The 22,222-nt window shown below is 42.6% G+C and overlaps 1 protein-coding gene across 3 annotated transcripts in view; it reads right to left on the reverse strand.

The window, feature by feature from the left end:
* Positions 1 to 22,222, reverse strand: part of LOC126272800 (probable cytochrome P450 6a14) — a 179,031-nt gene that overhangs the window by 76,444 nt on the left and 80,365 nt on the right. The window contains exons 2-8 of one of the 3 annotated variants that reach the window (XM_049975960.1): positions 20,611 to 20,876; positions 19,355 to 19,593; positions 17,265 to 17,527; positions 15,275 to 15,444; positions 13,592 to 13,810; positions 10,918 to 11,187; positions 6,984 to 7,792 (exon numbers count right to left, since the gene is read on the reverse strand). The exons of 1 other annotated variant lie outside the window; for it this stretch is intronic. In XM_049975960.1, coding sequence (XP_049831917.1) covers positions 7,620 to 7,792; positions 10,918 to 11,187; positions 13,592 to 13,810; positions 15,275 to 15,444; positions 17,265 to 17,527; positions 19,355 to 19,593; positions 20,611 to 20,830 — 1,554 coding nt within the window. In that variant the 5' untranslated portion in view covers positions 20,831 to 20,876 and the 3' untranslated portion in view covers positions 6,984 to 7,619. Of the gene's footprint in view, positions 1 to 6,983; positions 7,793 to 10,917; positions 11,188 to 13,591; positions 13,811 to 15,274; positions 15,445 to 17,264; positions 17,528 to 19,354; positions 19,594 to 20,610; positions 20,877 to 22,222 lie in introns of those variants that run through there. One more of the 3 variants, XM_049975959.1, reaches the window with a different exon arrangement.

Consider the following 22,222-nt stretch of genomic DNA (forward strand, 5'->3'; position numbering starts at 1 on the left):
CTCTAATTAGCTATTGATTTAGGACCTGAGTTAGAATGTTCAATGCCATGTATATCAGTGTACAGTGTGGTCCGTTGATAGTGACCTAACCAAATGTCTCCCGAAATAAGCGTCAAACGAAAAAACTACGAAGAATGAAAGTCGTCTAGCTTGAAGGGGGAAACCAGATGGCGCTATGATCGGCCCGCTAGATGGCGCTGACATAGGCCAAAAGGATATCAACCGCGTTCTTAAAAAAAATAAGAAATCCCATTTTTATTACATATTCATGTAGTACGTAAAGAAATATGAATGTTTCAGTAGGACCACTTTTTTCGCTTTGTGATAGATGGCTCTGTAATAGTCACAAATGTATAAGTACATGGTATCACGTAACATTCCGCAGGTGCGGGCGGTATTTGCTTCGTCATACATTACAAGTGTTAAAATGGTCCGTTTACCAATTGCGGAAAAGGTTGATACCGTGTTGATATAAGACTATTCTGATCAAAATGTCCAACGGGCGTGTGCTATGTATGCTGCTCGGCATCTTGAGCGACATCATCCAAGTGTCCGGACCGTTCACCGGATAGTTACGTTATTTAAGGAAACAGGAAGTGTTCGGCCACATGTGAAACGTCAACCACGACCTGCAACAAGTGATGATGCCCAAGTAGGTGTTTTAGCTGTTGTCGCGGCTCATCCGCACGTCAGTAGCAAACAAACTGCGCGAGAATCGGGAATCTCAAAAACGTCGGTGTTGAGAATGCTACATCAACATCGATTGCACTCGATCATATTTCTATGCACCAGGAATTTCATGGCGATGACTTTGAACGTCGTGTACAGTTCTGCCGCTGGACGCAAGAGAAATTACGGGACGATGACAGATTTTTTTCGCGTGTTCTATTTAGCGACGAAGCGTCATTCACCGACAGCGATAACGTAAACCGGCATAATATGCACTATTGGGCAACGAAAAATCCACGATGTCTGCGACAAGTGGATCAGCGACCTTGGCGGCTTAATGTATGGTGCGGCATTATGGGAGGAAGTATAATTGGCCCTCATTTTATCGATGGCAATCTAAATGGTGTAATGCATGCTGATTTCCTACGTAATGGTCTACCGATGTTACTACAAGATGTTTCACTGCATGACAGAATGGAGATGTACTTCCAACATGATGGATGTCCGGCACATAGCTCTTGTGCGGTTGAAGCGTTATTGAATATTATATTTCATGACAGGTGGATTGGTCGTCGAAGCACCATACCATAGCCCGCACATTCACCGGATCTGACGTCACCGGATCTGACGTCTCCGGGTATCTTTCTGTGGGGAAAGTTGAAGAATATTTGTTATCGTGATCCACCGACAACGCCTGACAACATGCGTCAGCGAATTGTCAATGCATGTGCGAACATTACGGAAGGCGAACTATTCGCTGTTGAGAGGAATGTCGTTACACGTATTGCCAAATGCGTTGATGTTGACGGACATCATTTTGAGAATTTATTGCATTAATGTGGTATTTACAGGTAATCACGCTGTAACAGCATGGGTTCTAAAATTGTGAGCCATATTTTTATGTCTATTACAGCGTCATCTATCACAAAGCGAAAAAAGTGGTCCAACTAAAACACTCATATTTCTTTACGTACAACACGAACATGTAATAAAAAAATGGGGGTTCCTATTTTGAAACACGCAGTTGATATCCGTTTGACCTATGGCAGCGTCATCTAGCGGGTCAACCATACCGCCACCTGGTTTCCCCCTTCAAACTAGACAAGTTTCGTTCTTTGTTGTTTTTTCGATTGACACTTATTTCGTGAGGTATTTGGCCCGGTCACGATCAATGGACCACCCTGTATATCAAACCGTACACTTCATTTTCTTTCAACTTGCAGCACATCACAAACTTTAATTAGAATAATGTCCTTATTAATTACTTTCTGGCAGTCTCCTGCGTAACAGCATCCACACATGGCAGATCTTGCTCGTATACTACACTAATACCAGTGCCCAACACTTTATTCTGGACTCTACAGTTTCATACATGAAAGAATTGCCACATACGCCATTTGCCTAAGAAATTTCTAAACTCTGCTGTCGGTGTTTCTATATCTCATTCGCTAGTCGACATGACAAATAACTCCATGGTCTCATTTACTTGCAGTTCCTAAATAAAGTTTCAGTCTTCGTCTCCATTTGATTTTTCATCTCCTTATCTAGCTCCTTCTTGTTCAGTATTTGTCGCTGTTTCGTAACACATGCGACCATTTTGTGTTAGCTGTTTGTTTCCATGTTGCACCCCAGATTCTTCCGTGTTTTGGGGAGAAGCTAAACCAGAACGGAATCTATGTTGTGGTGTGATAGGTAGTCCCGATAAGACTCAAAATTGCTCTGTACCACCTCTCTATCGCGCAGCCTGATGCTCTGTTTGTTACAACATATGAACAGGTCATTACTTAGAAATAATAAGTACATTAACTCGCTTAGTAGTCACGTCCTAAAATTGGCAATTTCGTTTTCGTAACTTTTCTTTTTCCTTGATATATTTCAGACACCCTGCTTCACAGAAACTATAAACTACACTTCCTATTCATTTTTTGTAACTGTATGTGTGATTAACAGTGCAACAGAATATACTTCTTGACTGCTAACGATAACAGGGCATACTTCGTTTCCTGAACTTTTTTTTCTTGACATAATTCAGACTTTCTACTTCAAAGAAACTATAAACTACACTTCCTATTCATTTTTTGTAACTGTATGTGTGATTAACAGTGCAACAGAATATATTCTTGACTGCTGACCCTAACGGAGCATATAGCTTTCAAATCGCTGACACTCTTACATGATACGTTTTTCCTCCTGATATACTAGGTTCTGCATACTAGCGAGAATTTTAATTTCGTTAGTTTGTGTGTTGTAAGCTTGCATCCTGGTCTGAAATGTCCACTGAACTAAATATTTCGTCTTCAGAGCGTTTACTGAACCAAGTAATTCTTCTCCAAAATGTTAATAGAAAAAAATCCATGATTTTTGTTTTATAGTTATAAACTGATTTTGAAAAACCTGAGGTGCTATAAGCCATGGTTTCGTTTCGAAAATGAAAACAATTACGCTTCCAACATTTATGAAATTTGTTTTGCAGACGATGCTTTTTTGGGAAACAATTTTCAGTCGTGATGATACAGCACTTTTACAGTATCAGTTATGGCAGCAACGACGTATGGCAAGTGTCCGCCTTAACTTATTCATATTAAGTACAGTATAACACATGTAATATTTGTATATATTAATCTCAGTTTCTGTTTTGAAACCTGAAAATGTGTGTGTTTGTTGTTTCCTATGTTTCAAGAGCGTCGCAGAACCTCAGCGGCAGAAAGAATCATCCACCTGGATCGGAATGTTGAATTCGCCGGACGCAGATGTCAGAGAGCCGACGGCAGTGCGCAGGAAGAAGATGCCGGAAGCTGTGGCCTGTGTTTTCAACAATTAAACTGTGCTTCATAAACGAAAATGTAATGTGTAACTTCAGTTCTACGTCAGAGTTCTGAAAGAGCCACGCTAGACGGCAGATGTATGTTGAAATACTTAACATAGCAAACATCTGTTCATGGTGTTACGAAATAAAACCTTTTGTGTCTTCTGAAAAGAAAAGTGTTAAAGAATTAATTATTCTGAAAAATGATGAATCCAATTTATTTATGCTGAGATGTGTATGAGTGTCACGAAGAACGGTGATTTTTACTGGATGAAAATTTATATACCTTACGACGCTAAAGGAATGTTGCGTTTAATCTCTGACTTATCGAGTTTATGAGAAGTGATGATAATTGTGAATCCAGGAGTGATTTTCAAAGCATAGAGATCTGATAGAGCATATCAGTGAATCGTTATCAGTTTTACTATTCAAGAGGCGCCGAAATTGTACGCAGATTACTTAATATTAGTCATTTCGGTATTTAGCATCAACTGCCACCTGACACACCTTTTCTAAATCGCTTTGCAACTGATACTGGTCTTCGGATGACCTTACTAGACGGTAAATTACAGCATCATCTGCGAACAATCTAAGAGAACTGCTCAGATTGTCACCCAGGTCATTTATATAGATCAGGAACAGTAGAGGTCCCAGGACGCTTCCCTGGGGAACACTTCAGTTTTACTCGATGATTTGCCGTCTATTACCACGAAGTGCGACATTCCTGACAGGAAATCACGAATCCAGTCGCACAACTGAGACGATACCCCATAGCTCCGCAGCTTGATTAGAAGTCGCTTGTGAGGAACGGTGTCAAAAGCTTTCCGGAAATCTAGAAATACGGAATCAACTTGAGATCCCCTGTCGATAGCGGCCATTACTTCGTGCGAATAAAGAGCTGGCTGCGTTGCACAAGAGCGATGTTTTCTGAAGCCATGCTGATTACGTGTCAATAGATCGTTCCCTTCGAGGTGATTCATAATGTTTGAATACAGTATATGCTCCAAAACCCTACTGCAAACCGACGTCAATGATATAGGTCTGTAGTTTAATGGATTACTACTACTACCCTTCTTGAACACTGGTGCGACCTGCGCAATTTTCCAATCTGTAGGTACAGATCTATCGGTGAGCGAGCGGTTGTATATGAGTGCTAAGTAGGGAGCTATAGTATCAGCGTAATCTGAAAGGAACCTAATCGGTATACAATCTGGACCTGAAGATTTGCCCGTATCAAGCGATTTGAGTTGCTTCGCAACCCCTAAGGTATCTACTTCTAAGAAACTCATGCTAGCAGATGTTCGTGTTTCAAATTCTGGAATATTCCATTCGTCTTCCCTGGTGAAGGAATTTCGGAAAACTGCGTTCAATAACTCCGCTTTAGCGGCACAGTCGTCGATAACAGTACCATTGGCACTGCGAAGCGAAGGTATTGACTGCGTCTTGCCGCTTGTGTACTTTACATGCGACCAGAATTTCTTCGGATTTTCTACCAAATTTCGAGACAATGTTTCGTTGTGGAACCTATTAAAGGCATCTTGCATCTAAGTACGTGCCAAATTTCGCGCGTCTGTAAATTTTAGCCCATCTTCGGGATTTCGTGTTCTTCTGAACTTCGCATGCTTTTTCCGTTGCCTCTGCAACAGCGTTCGGGCCTTTTTTGTGCGATGGAGCAGAGTGAACCTGACTAGGTAATAATTTGACTAATCTTCGGGTATTTAAAGGTACGATTAGGGGTGATTTCTGTCAGTAAGCTAGTGGAACTTACTTTGCCTACGATATATGTAAGATACGCTCGGTCAGTAGAATCTTTAAGCTTTTGAACTCTAATATATCTATAGAGAGATTGTGACGTGACTCATAGAGCTACATTCGTTTCGTTAGGTAATATCTTTAAATATTTGCTGACCTTATGAAGATGTTGCTAATTATGAGACATTTTTTTCATTTTTTATTTATTTGCTCTTGCTTCATTTGCTCTGTGCGTATATCTTTGATAATCTAGAATTTTTTGTTTGTTTTATTCTGTAATCTGAAATGTTACTATGTTTTGCTTTATTTGTATTGCAACATAAATCTCCTTTCAACTGAGTCTACAAAAGTTTCAATGGATGTTTCGTTGTCTTACGTGTAATGTGCGGTGTAAAACTAAATGTAATATGCAGCACTGTTGTATGAACTGTGATGCGAGAGCTATATCGATAGTTACAGCCTGACAGTGAAGTCAGTCAGAAGGTGTGCACTGTCATGACGTATGCGCGGTTTATGTTGTGTACTCGTGTTAGACAGTATCACACTAAAATTCATGCCCGCGTTCTTATTTTTCGGTTACGGTATAAACTAAATTTCGACATGGGCGTCGTGAAAGGAAATGGTAGACTATGAATACCGTTATTTTATTGAGTACTGTAAACAGCAGTGACAATGCTTAAGCGAATGGGCTGTGATTCTCGTGGTGAAATTGTTAGAACCGAACTGTTTGCGCGAACTAATGTATTTTGAATTTATTATCTCGTGTGCAACTTAATCAGTTGCCACGCGTGTTAACAGATTAACTGTCTCCGTGGAGACAAGCTGATTAGACGTGTGGGTTCTTATTTCTTCAGAAGTGTAAATTCGAGATATTGATTTCTAACAGTATACGGACTGTAATATCGCGATCAGCGGATGGAATTGAATACTATACTGTTTTAAAACTGTATGTGAAACATTATAAATATTAACGTGTTTGTTTGGAACGTTGCAATCGTACACATGCAAAATTGGATCTACACAACAGCGATTACGTTCGACCAGCCTGTGACAACGGGAAAGCCAAGGATAATAATACATTGCAGGGTGGAGCCTATACCAGTCATGAGGATATATCCAGAACAGTTTCATGAGAAATAGAACCATAAGAATTATGCCGTCAGAAGCAACGAGCTGCCGCTTACGTCACGACGCATCGTCTACATGGAGATAATCTGCAACCCAAGTGCTCATTCTCCCTGTAAAAACTCAAAGAATTTCATGCAGTTTTAAATTTAATTTTTTTCTTTTGTGGTAGACCTTTCTTCACGCATACTTTCTTTAAAATAAATGTAATTTCAGCGAAGTGTATTACAGTATGTGTTGACATTATTGACCTACCACAAACAGTAGTTATTGCTATTTCTCACCTCTGCCTTTATGTTATTGTAGCTGTTATTTCATGTGTTTTTACGTATTCTTTGAGAGGGTGTGTCTTCATACATGTGTGCATGTCGCGTTTACATGCTTGTTGTGGTATGTGTTATACCGTATAACTTGCACCATCAACAATTAAATTGCGAGCGCCGACGAATTACAGTTAGACGACTCGTCCGCTATTGGTGCAGTACACGCTATAGGTGGGAACTTTGAATCTGACATATCTCAACTACGTAAACTGCGTTAACACTCAATAAGAAGTCTTATTACGGAATCCTCAGTACCAAGTGCTAGTTTATTTGGCTTTTACAGTTATAACTAAAGAAAATTATAGTCGTTTTCTTAATTATTTAAGATTTTATTTTCTGGAGTTTTCGTGTTATATATCCTTTCAATGTTTGTTGCCACACTCTGGCATGGTTACTTTCGTTAAGTCTCGGAAGTAAAACGGGCTTCTTTTGAGTTTAAATAATCGAAATTCACGGTCAAAATTACACAAAGTAGATTCCTGAGGACGGTTTTCTTCACAAACTGAAATATTTTCACTCGGCAGTTTTTCCCAAGAGTTAATAAAATTTGCGGGCAAATAAAATCCAGAAATTCTTGTAACTAAAAAAATGCATTTGCAGAAGTCACATGGGCCGCATGTAAATTGTGACAAATTTTTCAGTGACTTCTGGACCCATCTGCGTTTGAAGCTCCGAGAAAAGAGCAGTGGATGGAAACAGGAAACTTATGAAGATATGTCTCATATCAATCACATTTAATTTTACATTATGTACATAGTCGAAGCGATGTGAAGAAAAATGCAAACACAATAATGATGAACTACATATAAAACGAATTATATACTAATGCACAGATATTTATACAGATCCTTTCTGGACAACGTCCACATAAATAATCGACGTCACACTCAGAAATAACACAGACACACAGGAGTTATGAGAGGTTTGTTCTCGCACTGAGCAACCTAGGCAGCTTTCCGACTCGTGATTTTCAGGTGGACGCCGTTCTTGGTGGCGAGGATGGCAGCCATGGGGTCCAGCGGGAGAGGGATGTCCGTCTCGCTGCAGACATCCACCTTGTAGTGGGACAGCAGGTGCACCAGGCCCAGCTTGGACTGCAGCAGCCCCAGGCGCATACCTGCGGCAACACCAACGTGTCCTCAACTCCGTATACAGCGATACACTAATTACGTTAAAAATGACAGTTAAAAAGTTACTGTCATTATCCTTCTTATCCGACCACCTATACGATGGGAGGGCGGGGAGCCTAATATTTCTACCTAAACTTACTTCATGAGCCACAGGGAGGAGGGTGGGTTGGCTTGACATGTGGTGATCTTGATCCATGAACTTTCTAACACATCTGGGTGAGATGGACACTCGTTGCGGCCACAGTGACCTACGCTCTTATTATAGCATGTACGAACTTCAGAACGGCAGTGAATGTTATCTCGGTACACACACCTGCCTGGATGTGGTCTTTAGGCGCTTGTCTTCATCTATCTTGTCAGACACCAAACTGATCCGTTATTAATATCCGCGTCAGATTAACAATACGTAAACTATTTTAACAAACTTAATAGGCAGATAGACAATGGACAGAACCGTTACATTATATCTCCCGCCCATATCAGGGGAGGCTCGAGTCCAGAAAAAAGAAATGAAGACGCAATGGTGTACTAGAAATTAACAAACCATTCTACTGCAGCAGTGTCTCTTTTTAGTGTGAAGCTAGCTTGCGCTATAGTTTACTAGATGATATATATTTTCTGTTGCCTATTCTCTGTATCAAAAATTTAATAAAGCTGTCCTCGATATGAACTTTGGTGAGTGGGTCATAACTGTCTTCCTTGCTTAATGCTACTGAAGGATTTATGCTCTCCTACTACTTTGATTATTGAACTGACATACAAAGGCAGTTCTAGTATGACACACAGTGTAACGAAAATCCTGCCCACAATGCAACTTAGCATTTTTTAAGTACAAATATCATTTCCAGAGCATGGAATGATCATATTCACATTTGAGATTACCATATTGTTGGAAAACTATGCAATTTATTCTGTAGATTAAGAGGTCCCGTTCTTCGCCGAGGAACGTTTGCTTTTTTTATTTACTTCACCGCAACGCTAAGTATACACTGCTCAAATCCACAACTTAATCGAGTTATCAATGACATAATGACATATGTCGTGCGCAGTGACGCGGCTGTTAAAGCATTTGACTCTCTTTCAGCAAGCACAGGATTCCCAAATTCTGAAGTAGTAGGCATTTAAGAGAAAGGGCAAATGGAGTGTTCCAACCTCCCGCTGCAGAATCTCCAGTCCTTCTGCACCCAGTCCCCACCAAAATCACAGCTAAATTCTGTTGCTTTACCACATCCTCCCTCATCAGCTCTGGTCCACAGATATGTCACCTCCACATTACTTCCGAGTTATACAGCCTATACAACTAGTTATATAGATCACCTACTGGAGAACCACAGCATCTCCAACGTCAACATCTCTAGGAGCACAACAACGACAGTTCTAAAGCCACTGCAGTCATTCATCGTTACATCAAGATTGCCCGTTTAACAAAATCTCCTTTTTTCTTATTTTCATATTTCTGTTTTCAAGTTTATTGTATTAAAAGTCAGAATGGTTCGAGAGGAGCCATGTTGTTACTGCCAGCCTCCTCCAGTAGACGAATGATAAAAATGAAAGAAAAACGCAAGATCGCTGGTGGGATCTATGTGTCTTCAGAGAGCAATCAAGTGAAGGACGGATAAAAAGTATATAAGAAGAAAAACTTCTTATCGATACGAGAAGATTACAAATAGAATTGGTGCTCTCAGACTGGACATAGATGGGAAGGCAGTTGATAATGTCTTTATCAGTGTCAACTTCCTGTCATCCACCATAAATGATGTACGTAAATCATAACGTCTGGACAGAGATTTCCGGCCTTCCCAGACAAAGATCCACTGTCTCAGTCATTGTAATACTTCTTTCTATAACACGGATGAGGTTTAGCGCTGGTGACTCTTATTACAACGTTCCAAATTAACATGTTAATGGCGAAAGTGTCTGTTGGTAAGCGAAAGTGGCTATTGCTGAGCTCCGTCGATCGTGATATAATTAAGTTGAATATTGAGAATACATGAGAAGAACATAGCCTGGGTAGCATTGGGGTCACTTCAGGAGGTTTTTCCTCATCCTCATAAAATTAACATATCCAACAGAAGTGTGTGTGCTGTAGTAAAAGTGAGAATTCAGTGTGGAAATTTTAAACAGAAACTAGGTCAAAAGCAGTTAAGCATAATGGAATGAATCTATAATTCTGAATCCACTAAATCAACATACTACATTTCATCATGCCCCACATGAAACTATTTTCTCGTTTACTTTCCTCGCCACAGGTTTTTAAGTGTAGAGTATTGAAAATCACAACATAACAGATTGATCAGCTTCATATAGGGAGTTACATGGTACAATGGTTCAAGTACTGCACTCTCACTAGGAAGAGAATCGCTCACAAACTCTGAACCCAGCAGGCAGTTAAGAGAAAGCGTTGATATGCATCATCGCACCCTAGCAGCACCTCCAATCATATTGCAAACAATTGCCACCACAAGCACAGTCATATATTGCAGTTTTACCCCAACCCTCAAAACGATCCACTGACAATTACTTTCCCCAAGAAACGTCGCTGTTTCAGCTCTCTTCCCTGTATAGGCCATTTTATTCCACACAACTGGTTACCCACAGCTCGTCTTCAAGCCCTAGACACATCACCACCACCCTGGCACCATCAACGCCACCGTCATTATAATAATTCATCGTCACATCAGGATATCTGTGTAATTACTTCCAACTTTTATTGTTTTTATTTTAAAGTCAAGGCCCAAAGATGCCGAGAGACCGCCATGTCATCCTCAGTATATGGGCGTCACTTGATGCCAATATGGACAGGTGTGTGGTCAGCACACCACTCTCCGAGCCCCTGTCAGTTTTCGTGACCTGGAGCCGCTACTATTCAATCACGTAACTCCTCAGTTGGCCTCACAAACACTGAGTGCCCCCTGCTTGCCAACAGCGCTCGGCTGACGTGGACAGTCATCCATACGACTGCTAGCCAAACCCTGACAGTGCTTAACTTCAGTGATCTGAGAGGAACCAACGTTACCACTGCGGTAAAGCCGTTGGCACTAAACACACACATTACCTCAATTTCATTGAGAGAAAAAGATAGTGAAATCATGAACGTCGCTGTAGAACTGACCTATGCAGAAGCGCGGACCCTCGCCGAACGGCATGTAGACGAAGGGGTGCAGCGCCGCCTTGGCCTCGTCGGTCCAGCGGTCCGGGTCGAAGCGGTGGGGCTCCGGGAAGTAGGTGGGGTCGTAGTGCAGGCTGAAGGCGGGCACCATCACCACGACGCCCGGCTCGAGCAGCGCGCCCTTCTCGGCCTCGCCGTCGGCGCCGGGCAGGCGGTACGGCCGCTGCACCTGCCGCGTCAGCGTCGGCACCGGCGGGTACTTGCGCAGCGTCTCTGCAACGGCGCCGAACGTCCCGTCACCACAAGCAGTGTGGGCCGCCAGAAACAGGGAAGCTCAGTGGAAACGACACAGGTGGGCAACCAAGGGTAGAGAACTGGATTCAGAGCTATTACAAATTACTGGAGTGACAACTGCCTTAGAGAGGGTTGGGTTGTTTTCTGGGAAGAGACCAAACAGCGAGGTCATCAGTCTTATCGGATTATGGGAAGGATGGGTAAGGAAGTCGGCCATGCCCTTTCAAAGGAACCATCCCAGCCTATGCTTAGAGCGATTTAGGAAAATCTAAATGATGATTGCCAGACGCTGGATTGAACCGTTCTCTTCTCGAATGCGAGACCAAATTGCTACCCACCCCACTGCGCCCCCTCGCTCAGTGTCATAGAGAGATATGTCAACTGTTAACCAGTAAAACTGATTACATCGCTACACCTCATGAATGACTGCTCACAATTTTGCTCTTGTGTGTGGTATGGGTAAGAAAACTAGCAATGCATGCATCTGTCAAGTTAGAGGCAACGAATGGAGAGTTTCTACGCAATAATTGAACATTTTAACGAGAAGATGTCTATATATACAAAAAATATGAATTACATTAACGACTTTTGCTTCATCTGTTCCATTTGTTGAGTATTTCAAAAGAAAGTGCTCAGGTATGTTTTGCAGCACCTATGTATCAGCGAACATAGGTGGACTGGTTCTCAATGCTTGCAGCGGATGAAAAGTAATGTTATGAAAGGAAAAACAAAACAACAAAAAAATTAAAAAATACTCTGCAATGAAGAAAAAGCAAGGATCAAACTAGCCTGTTTGGAATCGTATATTTTTGTACATCTGTGAAATATAAATCTGCTCTTGGATAATATTCAGTACCGCAGTCTGCCATTCTATCACGTTGTATCATTGTTGAAGTACAGTCTTCAACTCTTAGGGTGGCACTTCTATGATTATTGGTTGAGGCGAATTCCATTGACTACGCACTGCAATAATCAACGGTCGCCAAGCATGCACAATGGGTTTTGTGTCATTCCATTCCGCTGAATATTGCCATCTTGAAGAAGGTGTTTTCGACATGAGTTTGATGGTTTAATGCATTATCTTCTTGAAGGAGGGACCCAGAGCAGAAATATTAATTGTACAGCTGGACAAGAGATTGGAGAAACCTGTCCCAACACTATACAGTCCTCATGCTACCCTTAATAGCCATGAGAAGCATCTAACTCAAGTACATTGTACCATCCCATAACACGATTGACTCCCATCCCTGCTGATCTCGTAAGACTGTATGCCTGAGATGCACATTGGCACCGGGCCACCCGCTCCTTTTACATGAATCAACAGTCGTCAGGCAAATCCTACTCTCTCCATACATCGATCTTGTGATAATTGGCACAAAGGCAATTACTGTATATTATACGTAGTAAGAACAACAGTATAAGCTGTGTTTACTGATTTTGTTCAGACACAACCAGTTTCTGTGTACTGGAACAACCAATAAAACCAGTATGTGAAGGTAATAGTTTTGTCCTTACTACATATAACACTCCTACACCCATCTATGGGGAAAATATAGCACCATTGATCCACATCTCATTCAGTGGGTTTCCTTGCTCACCTTCTTCCTGCACCCACAGTGTGGAGGTTACTACTGTTTATCATAAAGGACGTCTAGAAACCAAACTGGTTATGAGGAGATACTTGTGCCTAGTATGAAGGCAACAAGGCCGTTCCAGTTTCCTTTAGAATTCAGTGCGCAACTTTGTTGTACTTGGTTCTGGGAAAAAATGAGACTTAATTTGAAGGCAGCGATTGCCACCTCATATGCTTGACCACTGGCGATCACAATGAGGCAGATCTTCAACATTTAGCGTTCCCCAGTAGCGGATGGATATTCGAATGACGTCGCTGTGGAGATCTGGAATTTGGCGGGGAACTTCCCGGCCTGACATACCTTACTGCTGTGAATATACATTGCGAACTCTGACTATGTTTTCAATGATCCTTCAAGCGACGTTGACAGACTCAACACTGTATGCAAGCCGCTGGTCTCATTCACGAGTGGAGACACCGTACGCGCTACTGAACTGCTCTGAAATGAAGGTTTATCGAGGCCGCACCGGCCTGACAAGTCTTTGCATTTCGTAGAAGAATTTCTAAATGTGTAGTGTTATAGAGTTACTAATAAAAAATCTAGCCTAATATTTACGAGGAAGGAAGTCACGTAAGTTGTAAGTATGGTGCCATCTTTTTCACTGATAAAAGTTCAAACAGAATGTCACGTTCAACATCACACTTACCATTCATGCAACACCAAATGATTAATATTTGATGAATACACACTTTCGCATGAATCTAAAGAAAACTTGAATGCACTCGAAACTGTAAGAGTGGACGTGTTACCTGAGAGCACTCTGTCGAGGTACTTCATCTTCGCTAGAGACTCGTACGAGATCTCGCCGCTCTCTGCCAGCACGGAGTCTATTTCCTTGAGCACCCGCTGCTGGATGTCCGGGTTGACCGCCAGCTCGTAAGCAGCGAAGCTCATCGTGGTCGACGACGTCTCGAAGCCGGCGATGTAGAACAGGAAGGCCTGTGCCGATACTTCGTTCTCCGACAGTTCTGCGAAGCGAAGAGATTGGCTTTTCTTAATACGGACAGTTCAGATTCTGCCCTCACTGCACAGGACAGTATCTTTATAGTACAGTTTTGAGTGAGTATGTGTGGAATGTAGGGTTCGGCCGTGACTGTTTGAACATTTGCCAGGTCGAAGAGATCTGGTACTGATACATATGCCCTCAGTCTTGCGCTTGTCTCATCTGGACGAAGTAGTTAGCGTCGCCCACAAAAAAAGCTCAGGTTTATCGAAGAATCACCAAATTACTTATTTACATGTGCTTCATCCATGAATTTTATCTAGGCAAAAAAAAGTTGACAAATAAATAAATAGGAATAAAACAAGTAGTCCAATTTCCTCTACTGTCTGCATGAAATTCTACGTCTGTTGACTGTTTTCCCTATTCTTCTGCTAACAAGACGCCGCACTAAATTTTTTATGAGAATTTCGCCTTGTACAAGGTGAGGGGCCCAAACGGATAGGTCTTCGGTCTCATCAGATCACGAAAGGATGTGGAAGGAAATCGGCTGTGCCCTTCAAAAGGAACCATCCAGGCATTTGTCAGAAACGATTTAGAGAAATCACGGAAAACCTAAATGACAATGGCCGGACGCGGGTTTGAACAGTCGTCCTCCCGAATGAAAGTCCAGTGTGGTAACCTCTGCGCCACCTCACTCGGTAGGTGTATTTGTTGTTGAAGCCAACACAAATGTAAATAGCGATATTCATGAATAAAATGGCTTAAAGAAGAATTAGACTTTTATTTAACGTGCATACTTCTAAATTTAAGTCAATAATCAACGGAAACTACCAGCTTTATTGTTACACATTTATTGTGCTATGATCGGTTCCGTTAGTCGACCATCTTCAGGTACGTTGTTACGCTATAATGGTACGGTACGAGCTCGTCGAAAATATGAGGAGATGCAAGCCACTGTCCAACAGGGCACTGTTTTGGAACGAGGTGAGAGGTAACCTTCCGTGGGGAATGTTTACAAGATGTCAGCTAGAGCCCGTGACACGTCTGCCGTTGTTTCCCACCTGTAATCAATACCCTATTATCACATGAAACTGTCTGAAAGCCTACAGCACGCTCCAGTCGACCTGAACATTCAGCAAGACAGTGCTTCAGCCCATCGCTCCCGACTTCCGAGAGGATGACTGTGGGCCACTACATGTAAATGAAGATTTGTTCCCTCTTCACCTGACCTCAGTTCTGCTCATCATACTGGGATTTATCGACAGAAATAGGCGCACCTTGGTGCATGTTCCAAGTAGTCTGCTAGAGTGGTAGGGGAAGGTGGTTCCCGACTACCATGGTTCTCCAACATATTCTCCTCTCATCGATTCATAGGACGATCCGTCATCAGGGCGATGAGCGCTATGAGTGCATATGCCTTTGCTGTGGTATTAGAGTATCAACAGACACATTTACTCGTAAAATAATAACCAAACAAGTCCGTACTTACTCCAGTCAGTGCCTCCTTGCTTCTCTCCTTCGACGAAACCCTTCGTGTGCAGCTGGATAAACAGGTCCATGAAATCGTTCCTTCTGATGGAATTTTGTAAGCGATCATGGACTGTCTCCTTCACCATATTGTCGAAAAACTGCAGTGTATTGTTCCTGGGAGCTCTGGAACTGAAGTGTAAAAGGAAATTGTGAAATATGTCAGAAATATTTTTTATAGCTAACCAAGAACTATATTTATTACAATATTTGAATCGAAAAAGTCAGGAAACGACGTGTAATTGGCAACAGTAAGACATAGCTATTCAGATGAGATATTTACCGCAGTTTTATTTTCATAGTTATCTTTTTGAGGTTGTGTGTGAGGAGTAATTTGCAGTACAACCATGTTAGTGGGCTTAACGAATCTCAGATTAAAAACTACGACAGTGAAACAGAACACGTGCGTGCAACATTTACCAGATAAAGCAATTCGGACATCGACGTACATACAATAATTCTGCAGAAGTAATCTGACGTTATGGAACCTCTAAACGAATAAGACTTTTAACTGACTTTGTTTTTGGGAAGGTGATGGTCAGGGTTGGGTTGGGTTGTTGTGTGGGAGGAGACCAGACAGCGAGGTCATCGGTCTCATTGGATTAGGGATGGACGGGAAGGAAGTCGGCTGTGCCCTTTCAAAGGAACCATCCCGGCATTTGCCACCTCGCTCGATAAACAAATAAGAATATGCAGTTAATTATAAAGTGTTTCCTGATACTTGGCAACCGCACAGAAGTATACTGAATTCTTCCCCCAGTATGTAAATCTTCCGTGCGCATAGGACATGGACATCACTCGATATGTAGTCTTCGTGAGAACACAGTACACCGATGGATAAGACTATAGTTAGTTTTCTCGGACCAGGGTGGATGTCTGTTATATTTACATTGTCAGAATATTTGGAGAATGTGCACGTTATGTATCGTACAGGGGCAGCAATGGATCAAGGTAAGAAATAAGAGGAGGAAACTAAATGGTTCGTATCACGTTTGCGGAACGTAAAAAATACGGACAGATGAGCCAGGGAAATATAAAGGTATGCTATAGGTCTTGTGATGGGAAGGGCAAACAAATGCCAATTCTGAGAAGCAGAACAAGGCGTAATAGAATTTTAAAATGATAACACTAGGGCAGAGATAATCATGGTGAGGTTTACTTGGAGGAAGATGTGTCACTTCAACGCTTTAAAAATGTGGACGATTTTGGGATAATGCAGTCCCCGTATTCGACCTCAATAATTTTGGGGACATTTAGACTACTGTGAGTACTGCGCTAGATGTTAGGAGGTAAGAGATGTGTGGTGTTTTGCCCTCTGAGGTTAGTGCGGGAATGTTTTGAAAGCAGCACTCACTCAACAGGGGAGTGGAAGCAGATTTTTGGAAACATTAGCTACTCTGTGTGAATGTCATTACTCATTGATGTGATTTCTTCTGGGGTGGTTAGTCCAGCCAGGGATGCAGGAACGCAGGAGACAAACACTGCCGGAACTAAAGGTGTGGAGGGATCGTGAGTCGTGCCTGAATCCATAACACAGCAAGAATAGCGTCTGGTAACGTTCTGAGGAATAGGAATTTTCAGTCAGGCACACAATTTTAATGTCATTAAGTTTCAGGACCGGTTTTAGCTGTTATTTAGAGGCCATGGAGGCAAAAGAGTAACTTGGTTCGTCCTGTAATTATTGCCTAGGTGTTAGATAAGTTCATTATCAAGCCCACACCTGACTGTTCGAAACTGCTGACATAAAGAATGTACAAGATGAACAAAACAACATTAAAAAGGTACTGAGCAAAGGTTTGACTTGAAGGCACTAGAAAGGAAATGCTGATATGCAGTTAGTCAACAGTAAAAGAATATATAAGAATATTTTAACACTTTCATGGTGCTTTGAAGTCCAGAATTCCATTTTAAATTTTGGTACAGTTTCCACAGTGAAAAAATGAGTTACTCACTCGAGGTACCGCTTGAGCGGAGGCGTAAAGATTTCGGTGGCGATCTCCTTGAAGGGCTTGGCCCGAGGCTGGAAGAGGATGCGGCCCCACATCCTGAAGTCGCAGTCCGGGTTTCTCTGGCAGTTGAGCTTGACGCCGAAGGCGAGGGTGGCGATCACCTCCGTGGTGTAGAGGGCGAACGCCTCTCGGAACTGCAGCACCTTGCCCTCCCGCGCCGCGTCCGCCAGCACCTCCACCATCTCGCTGCCGCACTCGTTCAGCGTCTGCGAAGGGAACGCAGATTCGGCTGAGTCCTCCAGGTCAGACTCGACTCCTCACACAGTCCCTAGTTCGTCAGGTTAATAACCACAAACTCGCTATCTATCTGTCCCTTGACTTGTAAAAACAGTTAACTGTTTGTGGCATTCTAATCTCATTCTGAGACTCTAAACCCAAACAGTTACATTTAACTACGTCAACTTGTTGCTCCTGTCTCGCTCAATAATCCACTACATGTAACCATTAACAGCTCCCAACATTTCTATATATCCTTGGCACTACTGAAATGGTTAAATCATCACAGCTGTGTTCTAATGACACCACTTATGACCCTCTAAACATCAGAAAATTCCCACCGAAAACTGAATGAAGGAGGTTACATCTTCGTCAAACACATTGGCCCTTATGAGGAACTGTACCAAGAACCATGAAACTACAGTAGACACATCCCAAAATATCTGCCTCTACATTTACAACCAACATATCCAGGTCGATAAAATACCACGGCGAACTTTCCTCCTTAAATTAGTAGTTGACATCCATCCCCTACTGTGAAACCAATATTTATCCCACAGTAAAGTAGAACCAATAGAACTACTAATCGTCCGTACATGGAAATTGCATCCCTTCACCATCCTCCATACCTGCAAAGCCTTCATATGACATATAGTTCTCTACAGAGTTAGCTAGGTTTCCGCTCCCCCAAACTACTTCCCTTCCAGAGCCATGTACACTCTATCTTGCTTTCCGATCACGCTTATCCTCCTCTTTAATAATCGTTTATCAACTGATCAAATTACCCTTCATCCTCATCTACACTGATCGCCTCTGCTTACCTTTTGTGCTTCCCAGAAAACAGACCCCAATAATTTTACTACCCTAAGCCTAACCCCCCAATTTCTAATACTGAAAAACTTTAGCACTACTGTACCGACACATTGCACGTATCCGATATATACCCTAAGTTCCTTTCTTCTTACCCGTACTCAAACTCCTCTGTCCCACCGCAACTTCTGTCTCACCCCATGTAAATCAAGATTCCATTGACCATGACGCCGTGGTAACTCACTTCTTACACCCCCATGAAGCCAGTCCACTTAACCTCACCTAATGTAAATTGCAATTCCTTTCCAGTCATCAAAGTGCAGTACTTCCTTTAATAAGTTCAGCATCTTAGAACACAGCTTTTGAAGTCTACAATGACTATTTGTAGTTTTAATAAGGTCACTGTAAAAACTAGTTTAATAATCATAAAACAGTAGAAATATTCCATCTTCTATTTGGTATTTATATTAAACTTCGTATTTCAAAATTTCCTTGCCTGAAGAGCTTAATAATAGCATGTTGCCAGCCACCTTTACGGGTGAGGGCCGACACAGTAAAATAACATTAAAAGAAAAATGGTGAACATAAGAGTGAAAACAATAAAAACTGGCCGTGAGACCTTGATCATCGGTCTTCTATGATACACTGGTAAGCGTCGTATGTTACCGAATTATAAGTCCTATGTTTGTTTGCCTAATCCTTCTGGGGCGCGAATGTCCGAAAATAGGACACTCACGCTGTTCATCATTGTTTTATCAAGTACCTAAAACCATTGCTGTAGCCATTTAAAAAATTGCGCGTTCCCGCTCACCAAAGTGATAGGGTTTCTATAGACACCAACTAATAACACACACAGCATTATATCTTATTTCTAAAGCTGGCAGTTTGATGCGTATCATCATGCCTAATAATCTTACTATCATCCCAGGTAGAAGAAAGACCACGCTGTTCAAAATGCGTGACTGGGCTCCTTATAAATTTCTGTATTCATTGCAACATCTGCTCACCTGGAACATATTCTTCAGCTTGCCACTGGTAAACAGTGGGCTCAGTTTGTTGCGCAGACGGCGCCATCGATCGCCCTTCATGAAGAACAGCTGACCCTCCAGTATTGGGTCATCTGCAGGGACAGGTTCTCGGTCGGTGAAGTAGTCAAAGTCCTTGACCAGTATTTGGCGAATGAGATCTGGGTCAATGATCAGCAGGCGGGGTTCAAGTCCACGGTAGTAGCCCACGTAGCGCTTATCTAAAAAAAAAAATCCAATTAGTGACTGTTAAAAGTCCTGGAAAGAACTTGTTCTCAGCACTCCACCTGATATATGATCTGTATCTTTTAAAAACTACCCAACAATTGTCTTACGGACGAAGAGGTTTGCCCCAATTCATTAAATGCAATGAACAGACTGTTACTTGAATCTTACCATTTTACGCAATCACATGAAAGTTTTATACTGTTAACTAGAGCAGTCACCACTGGCCTGCATGAGAACAATTGTAGAAACTTGAGGATGGTTACTCGTAACGCTTATGGCGTGAATCAAGGATTACGTCAAAATTACGAACTGTCGTATGACTCAAACTGCCGTTTGTTCGCTTTCAGGTGGCATTGAAGGCCAGTTATCACTACGATTCAGTGGAGTAAAATAGAGTGTAGTGTCCGTCACAGATTGGCGCTTCTGTTCGCCTGCAGGTCACGTCAGCAATACCACATTACTCTCATTAGATCTTTTTCTGTGATGAAGAATGAATACCACTGTGCTTTACTATGTAAGGTCCTACTGGAGGAGGTACGGTCTTCCAACTTACTTCCTAGGGCAGTTGTAAGGAACTAAACAGTTTTATGCCGATCGCAAATACCACTGAAATTTAATATTTTTCACATATCGATGGTAGGCGATGAAAACATTGTAACTTCATTTTGATAAATTTTGAAGGAGGAGCAAAAAAGTGATACAACTTTCCTACATGTGTAACTATGTAGTGAAAGCCCTTTTACTGACATATTAGCGGAACCCATGCACATTCAAATTTGTCTTTGATAATGGATTTACTGGTTACTGGAATTACAAGGTTTTCGCAGACAGTTGGAGTAACGAGGTTTTATTGCGTATCACAGATGTGTAAATCGTGCCAGGCTTGAAAGAAGCTTACTGATTCCTGTGTCTAGACAGTTGGAAACTGCCAAAAAGGAGCTGATCTAAATGTGATGCTGCATTCCACAGCATTTTGTAGATGGATGATTTCTTCTCTGCAGTGTACATACCTCTGAACTGATGGTAGAGTTCGTCGAGGTCCTCTGACAGCATTTGTTTCTGCACGATGGACTTGTAACAGTTCCCAAACGGCGTCCAGGGTCGCGACTGTGGGGCGCCCTTCTCTGTCCAGTAGCTGAAGTGCCGGAAGTAGCACACCCACAGCACCAACGCCGCGGCGATCACCACGAGCGCCACCTCGTCCATCCAAGAGTCCATTTGCACCAACATGGTGAGGGTCTGGTGTAGGCTGCGGTTATCAAGGCGATCCTGAACTCTGCAAACATTATACAGATACCACCGTAAAATCGAAGTAGAGCAGCTCAACTGATGGTGGGCTGATGAAGTAACCTTCCCCTGTTCATGACTAACTGACTGCTTGTATGTTGACAATGGAGGACATACAAAAAGGGTGTGGTTAAATACACTCCTGGAAATTGAAATAAGAACACCGTGAATTCATTGTTCCAGGAAGGGGAAACTTTATTGACACATTCCTAGGGTCAGATACATCACATGATCACACTGACAGAACCACAGGCACATAGACACAGGCAACAGAGCATGCACAATGTCGGCACTAGTACAGTGTATATCCACCTTTCGCAGCAATGCAGGCTGCTATTCTCCCATGGAGACGATCGTAGAGATGCTGGATGTAGTCCTGTGGAACGGCTTGCCATGCCATTTCCACCTGGCGCATCAGTTGGACCAGCGTTCGTGCTGGACGTGCAGACCGCGTGAGACGACGCTTCATCCAGTCCCAAACATGCTCAATGGGGGACAGATCCGGAGATCTTGCTGGCCAGGGTAGTTGGCTTACACCTTCTTGGACGTTTTGTTACAAACGCGAATACAAGCTTGGGGACAGCGGACTGTGTAAGAGTCGGTAAATAGAAGATGCCGCGAAAACGTTCTCCACATCATTTTGCTCTCTACTCCGTCCTGGATGCTTTGCTGTCCGATGATTCACTCTATACTCTCCAGTAAACCATCTCTGGACATTGGCCTCCCAGAGACCGATTTGCGAGCAGTCTTCCGCCGCAAAGTTTACGCGATTTGGGACACTGAATGGCGCACCCTGACCACACCAAATAAACTTCGTGCCATTAAGGAGGCGACGAACGTGTGGCGTTCATCCATGCGAGCTTCTCGCAGGGTATCGGTTTTCCTTTGCCGGCTCCGTATTGGTCATACGTGGCCGACGTGGTAACACATGGTTACCTTCACTGTCGCGAGGACCCACCACAGTGTTGCTGTGGCTCCCTTCTGACTGTCGTCCACATCTTGGTGGACTGCTCAATTTTAGTCGCTCTACGACCGACTTTTAACCTTCCCAGCACTCTACCTGGGCGAGGATGCGTCAAAATCGAAATAGATGTGACCTAAGTGGCAGATATAAATCACTGTTTCAACTGCGTTCGCCCATGTTTACGTACACTCGATCTTCAGCAGAGATTTTCAACTGTTTCTGCCGACATAATGACGCTTAACACAGTCTAGCTCGGTGCAGCCCGACTGTGTGTGTTTCCAGGCGGCAACACCATACTTATACGAGTGGCTTCCATAACATTATACGTAAAATTACGGTTTGTTGTCATATGGCAATACCATGCGATAGCT

Source organism: Schistocerca gregaria, chromosome 5 (assembly GCF_023897955.1).
Source record: "Schistocerca gregaria isolate iqSchGreg1 chromosome 5, iqSchGreg1.2, whole genome shotgun sequence".
Classification (NCBI taxonomy): domain Eukaryota; kingdom Metazoa; phylum Arthropoda; class Insecta; order Orthoptera; family Acrididae; genus Schistocerca; species Schistocerca gregaria.